At 37.5% G+C, this 9,039-nt stretch overlaps 1 protein-coding gene across 1 annotated transcript; it reads left to right on the forward strand.

The window, feature by feature from the left end:
• Positions 1-1,841: 1,841 nt before the first annotated feature.
• On the forward strand, positions 1,842-6,611 carry LOC136233545 (binding partner of ACD11 1). The gene is made up of 5 exons (XM_066023250.1): positions 1,842-2,085; positions 3,026-3,129; positions 3,260-3,335; positions 5,681-5,761; positions 5,842-6,611. The coding sequence occupies exons 1-5, from the start codon at positions 2,080-2,082 to the stop codon at positions 6,409-6,411; spliced, it is 837 nt and encodes a 278-aa protein (XP_065879322.1). The 5' UTR covers positions 1,842-2,079; the 3' UTR covers positions 6,412-6,611.
• The last annotated feature ends 2,428 nt before the right edge of the window (positions 6,612-9,039 follow it).

Consider the following 9,039-nt stretch of genomic DNA (forward strand, 5'->3'; position numbering starts at 1 on the left):
AAATAAATATTATTATTTATATATAATTAATTTAAAACACATTTCTATTTAGTAGAATGAAAACTAATAAATATGAGTAACTTACCTATTTTATTAATGCACAAGTTACTTGGGCCTTTAGAATTATTTGGGTAACTATAATTATTTGGGCTAGTGGAGCTAACCTAGCCCATCATCTTAAGAAACCTAATAATCTTTATAAATTCTTCCGCCTCTCTTTCTAGCTCTTGCTATTATTCCGTCTCTCTCATTCTCTCTGCTATTACCCTGATTTTTTGTCTGCTATTCCCATTTTCATTTTCTGATTTTTAGGCTCTTTTATGTTATTGTTTATAGATTTTTTTAAATAATGGCACTGAACCGGAGTTGCACCGGTTCCCCGTTCGACCTCCGATCACCGGTTCAACTCCGGTTCACACTAGGTTTTTTTAATGTATATCAAACCAGTCAAACTCGATCGGATTCCTTATCAGTTCCCAGTCCGACTGATCGGTCCGGTCCAAGCTTGATAACATTGCTTATTGTTACCAATTTGGTAACTGAGAAAAACTATCATAATAGTCAATACAATATTAGTGGTTGTAACCTCTTGCTAGCAACCTAGATTTGTAGCATTGAACACTACTATGTGGATATACTTCACTCTAAATACCCACTTAGATAAAATTAGTTATTTCCAAGCAGGCAATGGTACCGCTTCTCATATCTTGCTTACTTCTAAGGTTTGTAACTCTTTTGTCATTACTTGGATCCAATGTGGATTATTCAGTTTCCTTATATGTAGCATGTTCAAAAATCTTGACAATATTAGTGAGAAAAGCAGCATATTCTGCTATAAAAGCAAAGGCATACTGAGAATAGTCTAGGATGTATTGAACCTGATTAATAATGAAATCACTCATCCATACACATGCTATTATATTGGTAGGGTTGAAGAACTAGGAGATGAACCAAGACTCCTTGAAAGCGAAGTATGAGTGAATAAATGAGCGTATCATCATGGACCTCAAAATAAGTAGAATATTTTAAAAGAGGATTTGAAAGTGTATGAGTTTCAAGAGAATTGACAACATTAAGTGTTGATTGACAATTGAAAGGAACCCATCATCTTTACAGAAAATGACATCTTTGGATATATATAGTTTGTGATTATCAAAATTGTACATCTTTCACCATTTCTTCCCACGAGAACTACCTAAATATATTCATGGATGTGCTCTAACTGTAAATTTGTCTTATTGAGTTGGAATGATACATATAACCATTTCATTCAAACACATTAAAAGTTGAATAATTTGGAGGTTTATTATAAAGTACATGATAAACCGTAGAACTTTAGGACTGATTGCAAGCAAGTTAATTTGTCAGGACTTGAACCTCGACCGTTTGGTTCAACAAATTCTGATACCATACTATGGAACTAATTAAATTAAAAACCCCAATTTATAGTTAACATCCATTCATAAATCTTATACTAAACTACAACTACAAGATAATTCATTACCTCGAGTAATTTTATAAGATGATTCATTACCTCGGGTAATTTTATATGTTGTTTGATTTCTTTTTCTATAGAATATCTTACTTTGATATTTAAATGAGTTATATTTTCAATTCCATTGCAAGCCATTCTAAAAGCTAAAAATAATGTACTAAATTATATGTTTGCTACTTTGACTTAATTAAAAAGCTTCATTTTTTTTTTAATTTAATTGACTTTTTGGAGAAAAATTAAGCAAAAAAACGCGTATTTTCTAATAGGTAATACACGTGGCAAGAAAAAAAAATCATGAGTACGAACACAATTGATGGGCTCCACTCCGGCAAATCAAATATCCCGATTTCCTAGGCAAGCTGCGTTAACCACGCTCTCTCTTCTCATTTTCTTCTCTTTTCCTAAATTTTTTTATCGATCGGAATCTTCCGCCTGCTCCTCGCACGTGCCACGACGGCCGGCGTCCAGTCCTCGTATTGAGTACTGCGTGCTTCATCAAATCAGCTTTCTTCCTTCTCTACAAAATCCGTAAATCGTATCTCTCCATTCTCGATACTTCTTTCTGTTCACAAAATCATTTCATTATGTCGGTGAGTGATTTCCTTTTCTTTTTATCGGTGATCTTTTCGAAGATGTTTTCTATGTTACGAATTAAAAATTGATTCTCTATTGAGCAAGTCTCGTATTAGATTTCATCAGTAGTCATAGATCTGTTTGCATTGGATACGCTCCATTTGATGTTGTTTTGCCGAATTTTTATGCTTAATGATACTGCCTCACCTATTTATTTGATATATCAAATGCTAGATTTGTTGTAGATGCTCATTCTAGTTTATAATCAAGTCCTTTAGATGGTATTATTGAACAAATCAGCTGTAGATTACTCTAATAGAGTGACTACTGATTAGTTGCTACAAGGATTCAAGAATCTAAAACTTGGTCTGGCGGCACACAAGATTTTCTAAGTGAAGTTTTAGGGTATTTGGATTGTAATTCTTTCCGACCTTATCTGAATATTTTTTCAGATGCATCTAGGGCTGGGGTTGCAATTCTGAGCTGTTTTCCACCAGAAATACAGACTGGGTCATGAAATTATTATTTCTTAGAACAAAGAGTGAAAAACGAGCTAAATCTGGCAGCTATGATAAATACTTTGCTTATTTGAGATCTGGAACATCAGTCACTTAGGATTTATATACTCACCCCTGAAAAGAAAAGAAATTCAAGACAACAGAAAGTGATGAGTTATGCAGCATACAGATGTATACATCCTAATAGCAATTCATGATGTAGAGGCAGGGTATGGAATGTTTGGCTGTTCAGAAACTATTGTAGTGTGTGTCTGTCCGTTGTATTTCTTTGGAGTTCTGTTATTAACTATCTAAACTAATCTATGTGTAAATAATTTATGGAGTGGGATTACAGTGCAATATAGTATTAGGTTGAAGCAAGAGGCGTTATGTTATTTTCTCATTTTCTAATGAAATCTCAGCAGTTTGAGATATTGATAGATGAAGCAACTACATGCAGGTTCGAACTGTCAAAGTCAGCAATGTTTCTTTAGGAGCAACTGAGCGAGATCTCAAGGAGTTCTTTTCATTTTCTGGTGATATTGAATATGTTGAAGTTCAGAGGTATTTCACTATATTGTTCCAATATCCTTTCTCTCTTTATTTTCCTTCAGCCCCCCCACCCCCCTCTCCCTTTTTTTTTTCTTTCCACTCTTTCTGCTGTTTTAAACTTTTAATACCATTCATATTGCAGACATAATGATGTATCTCAAACTGCATATGTTACTTTCAAAGATTCACAGGGTGCAGAAACTGCTGTTCTTCTTTCGGTAATTAACCTTTTATCACATTCTATATTCAGTAAAATATTTTCTCATGAATGTACGTATGGTCTAGATAATCTTCATGTTAGGAAATTAGGTAATGTTTTAGTGTTAGAAAGGACATAATTTATTTCTCTGCTATACTACTGTATACACATATGTACATGCGTTTCAAGATGCCAAACTTTGCAGGAAGCACATTTATCCAAAAGACCTCCCTGAATAATAAGATGGATTCTTAACATTATGGCCATTATTGGGCTTTCTATATATATCTTACATAACCGTGAGAGAAGTTATCAGGCACTTGATTGGTCAGCATAAGCTAAATGGCTAATCTCAATTTTTAGCATGCTACTCAAAATTCAAACAAATTTTTTTGGCCTTGCATCTCAACCAACAGCCCTTTGAAACTGGGGACCTTGAATAACTAACATACTGAAATCCTGTTATAATAATGCTTATAAGAGAGAGAGAGAGAGAGTGATCTCGGTTGTTTCTTTGTATGGCTTAATCTCAGATTTAAGCATAGCTTAATACTCAAAATTAAGACGTATACATGAGGTGAAAAGAACCAAGAAAAAAAAGAAAATATGTGATACAAGACGATAGGCTTATATACGAATGTGTGACCTAGTCTGATGCATCCATATCTGAATTGGGAGAAAAAAAAACCTTAATTGAACGTTTCAAATTTAAGATGATAATCCTGGCTTGGATACTCCAACATAGAAAATACCCCAGACAATAAAAACTCATAATCATCAATATCAATTTCAAATTGATCACTTCTGATGTCTTATTTTTCTCCAAATCACTGTCTTCCATTATGGGCCCTTTTATGAGAAGATGAAGACACCTATGCCATTCCCATAGACTAATTTAGCTCTTGGTACAGTAGTCCGTGTCGAATACTAATCATCAAGCATCAATGCATTGTCCTTATCAAATTTTCACCCATCAACCATTCATTACTATCAGCAATAGCTCTTAAGCATATGAGATCAATCTTTTCATATCAATGCTTCAATACTCGACTGTGTTTCACATTCACCTGATCATTTAAGTACTATTCATCTAGCCTGCTTCCTTCCCCCCCTTTTGTGTGTGTGACGACTCATCAATAATTGTGAATTGCATTTAGTATACATAAATGTAACAAATACACTGTTATACCAAATTACCTGCTTGCTCGAATATGCTCCAATTACATTCACAAATAGAGGCATACAAGGGAGGCTAGACACTTCTATATCAACTTTTGCAAATTTGGAGTTGAAAATACATAAGAATTAGACACTATTTTGTCAACAATTAATTACTTGAGAGATCATGTGTTCAATTAGTATACGATGTACGTATCTACCAAGTTGAACAATTCCTACATTAAGAAAGTAAGCAAGCATTAATTCATACTACCTACTTAAAGTTATTTAAGTAATCCAACCAAACCAATCAGTTGATTTTATCTTTCAATTGCTAATAGTCTATAATATCCAACTCTGTTCCAAATAAACCCTCATCGTTTTGATACAAAGTAAGCTGCTCATTGGTCTTCCCTTGCTATCATGGCTTGGAATCAGACTTACCAAAGCTTTATAGTAACCTCTTTATCTTAACAAAGTTTTGGATTTGAATCCAAGAGTTTGAGGTTTAAATAGTATCCTGCTGCATGTAGAGGTCAGTGCAGTTGACTTCCCCATTTGTTGTCCATGATTTTGAAGACTTCTAGTTTCTCTTTCTCATCAAAAGAGTTCATAGAAGCTTCTTTTTCCCCATTCATAACCTAGGAGTTATATCCTGTGGTAGACATTTTTTTTTCTTAACGGTCAACCATCTAAGCACAAAGGATTTAAGGACAAAACATCTTGAAAATGTCCACAATGCTAAATCAAGGCATCAAAATAATACTAGTGACTGAATCAGTTGTTCTTGTCATTTTATGACTGAAATTGAATCTTTTAAAATGTTTTTTCTCGTCGAGTTTCAGGTTTTGAAATAGATATTCTAAACAAAATTCAATTCTAAAGCACATTTAGCATACTGTTATTTTTTTAATTTTTTTTTTCTTTTGTAATAAAGATATGCAACCATCGTTGTACTTAACCTTTATATTCCCTGGAAATCTCAATATTAAAAAGAGCATGGGTATTAGACTGAAATTGTTTGGATTTTAATTTAATTCTCTCTTCCCCCCATCGCGCACCCCCACTCAATGAGACACCAAATGAAGTTTATTTCTGACAGCTCTCCCACATTTCATTAGTTCTCATCGACATTTTTTAACCTTTTTTTTAACCTCTCCATTCTTCTTTAATGAATTTGTGATGAAGTTTCATTTCTCATCTCAGGGAGCAACAATAGTAGATATGTCTGTTACCATAACTTTGGATCCAGCTTATCAGTTGCCACCTGAAGCTTTAGCACCCTCTGTAAGAATACAGCATCAGACTTGTGCCGCTGTGTGAAAAATGTAAAACTGCTAACATTGATATTGCCTCTTATTCCACAGGATGATAAAACTCCTGCTGGTGCTGACTCTGCCCTTCGGAAGGCAGAGGATGTAGTTACTAGCATGCTTGCCAAGGGATTTATCTTAGGGAAAGATGCAGTCAACAAAGCCAAGACTTTAGATGAGAAGCACCAATTAACTTCGTCAGCCTCGGCTAAGGTTGTTTCTTTTGACAAAAAAATAGGGTTAACTGATAAGATTAGTGCTGGCACAGTTATTGTGGGTGACAAAGTCCGGGAAGTAGATCAAAAGTTTCAAGTTTCAGAAAAAACAAAATCCGCATTTTCAGCTGCTGAGCAAAAAGTCAGCAGTGCAGGAAATGCTATTATGAAGAACCGTTATGTTTTCACTGGTGCTACATGGGTAACTGGTGCTTTCAACAAGGTCGCAAAGGCAGCTGGAGAAGTTGGGCAGAAGGCGAAAGAAAAGGTAGGTATGGCTGAAGAGGAGCAAAAAAGGAAAATGGTGGATGACTTTGCCCAAGCTCACCTGTCTGAATCACCAAAAGCATCCGATGAGAGTGACCACACACCTAAGAAGCCTCCACCAGCTCAAGGTTTGATCCTTTGATTTACTTGTGTATGTTTTTCTTTTTCCAATTCAAACATTGGGGTTTATAATATCTTGATGATGACTTGCTGGAGTTATTCCAAAAAGGAAAAGTGATGAATGTAGAATCTTTACCTATAATTAGTTAGTTGATATGGTTGCTTGTAATGTCCATACTAGATATTTCTGTTCATTAATGGGTTCGTATTTTTTCATTACTATATTTAAGTTTCATAATGAACGATTAAACTAGCTTGGTCATGTTTTTCATCCGTTGATTTTTGGATTTAGTAAGATATTTTTTTTTGTTATTGTCATTGTATGGACATGATTTGGAAGCAAACACAAAGAGGGATGCTGAAGTCTTAATAAGTGAGACTTCATGTTGGTGTAGCATTGCCCTGGTTCTTCAAAACAGTTTGTGGCTTGCTCTTTGATTTGAGTCTCCTTTTGTTGAGCATAAAAATGTAAAACATGTAAAGCGGCTTTTAGGATATTTTAAGCAAGTAGTTGAGGTGTCAGAAAGACTAATCCAAGTTTTTTTGTACTGAGTTTTTTTTTTCTTTTTGGTAAATATTGATAAACGTTGTTGTCGTGTGATCAAGAGGTCACGAGTTCGAGTCTTAGGAGCGGCCTCTTGTCAAATAAATTGGCAGGGGAAGGCTTGCCCCCAGTACACCCTTGTGGTGGGACCCCTCCCCGGACCCTCGCTCAGCGGGGACGCGTAGTGCAACCGGGGCGCCCTTTGGTAAATATTGATAAAATAAGGGGGTGTTTGGTTAGATAAATTTATGGTATGGAATGGGAATGAGAATGTTTCATTGCTTTTCTTAGTGTTTGGTTTTATCAATTTAAATTAGTAATGTGATGATCCGCGAAGCCAAAACGGGCCGAATCATAAACACGGGCCCAATCTACACTTAGACCCATGGTCCAAGATCAAACGGGCTCCGAATAAAGGAAGCGGGTAAAGCGAATAACCGTCCCGACATCCTAAACGGAGCATTAAAACTCCCACTCAAACACGTTTATTGCCACGTAAGGGACGTGGCCTAAAAGGAGTAACCGCCCTCGGCGGTTACTTCAGAACACTTATAAAAAGCCATAAGGCCAGAGGGGGAGGTACGTTCATATTTTTCCAGCAATACGATTATCAATTTACCAACCCTCTTACAAAAACTGACTTGATCGTTGGAGAGTTTTCCCGGAGATCCTGTCTCCGGTTCTGTTTTGCAGGTAACTACGGTGGAGATCATCTAATCGGATCCAGCAAGTTATCATTGGTGCGGTGATCGTGGACTTTTTTTACCAACATTTGGTTAAAGGTACACAAAGAACATGTCAGAACCATCACGAACGACCGGCGTTACAATCAGATCAACTAGTATGAACTCAAGGGGTCCACGGACTGTGAATTCGCAGCCTGCAAGTACACAACCTATGGTGCCTAGCTCGACGAACCCTTCGGGACAATTGAGTCCATTATTGGAAGTCCAAGTGCAAACTGAGATGGAGATGTCCAATAGCGATTTCGTCCAAATGGCAGGACAAGTCTTGGCTTCAAATATGAGCCAAGCGGCGGGGGATCGAATGATTAGTTTGCTAACCGCAATCGCTGATCACAATAACGCCGTGGCGTCTGCTCCTCAACAACCTGTTGTCATCTCCACACAACCATCGACTACTGCCACCATATCTGCGCTTCCGCAGCCATCTCGAGAGCCAAATCAGATAGGTCAGAGTAGTCGCATGAACCCACACAGCCACCCAGGCAACTACTCGTATCACGATCCTAGTATGACGATCCATCCGACCTGGCAAACATCCCAACTGACGCCGGGAATGTCAGGAATCCTTCCGCTACGACAAACGGAGCCCTTTGTTCTTGGATATTCAGAGTTGATGACATCTGGGGCGAATACGTCTGGACAGGAGCACACTTGGAACTTTGATCCTATAACTGGACGGCGGCTAGAACCACGGCGGGAACAACTTTCAACACCAATTGGCGGGTGGATGCCACCTAGAGTTCACCAGCAGCGGATGGAAGAGGATCGGCGAATACCCCATATTGAATTGGAAGATCAACTGCGGAGTATGATGGAGCGAATGGGAGTAGAGGTGCAGAGCGATTCGCCCTTCGCTCCATCGTTGCGGGAATTTATTCCAGATCACAGGATAAAAGCGCCGGCGATACCTAAATACTATGGGGACCCAAATTCTGATCCTGAAGCACATGTCAGGAACTATAGAGAATTAATGGATGTCGCAGGAGCGAGTGAAAGCATAATTTGCAGATTATTCTCGACCACTTTGGGCGGAGCGGCATCTGATTGGTTTCGATCTTTACCTACTGAATCCATTCACAACTGAAATCAATACAGTCGTGATTTCTGTGCAAAGTTCGTGGGCTGTAAAGCAGCGGATGTGACAGATAGGCAGCTGAAGGAGATCAAACAGAGAAATTATAATTCCATAAGGGAATTTGTTGTCGCATTTAATGATATTCTGGTGCGGTTACAGAACCCGGATATAGTGAGCATTCGCAATATCATGGCAGATGGAACCACGGATTGGAGCATGCGGGAGGAAATCATCCGGAACAAGCCACGCACCGTGGCTGAACTCATGAAGATAGCAAAAGAATTC

Source organism: Euphorbia lathyris, chromosome 6 (genome assembly GCF_963576675.1).
Source record: "Euphorbia lathyris chromosome 6, ddEupLath1.1, whole genome shotgun sequence".
Taxonomy (NCBI): Eukaryota; Viridiplantae; Streptophyta; class Magnoliopsida; order Malpighiales; family Euphorbiaceae; genus Euphorbia; species Euphorbia lathyris.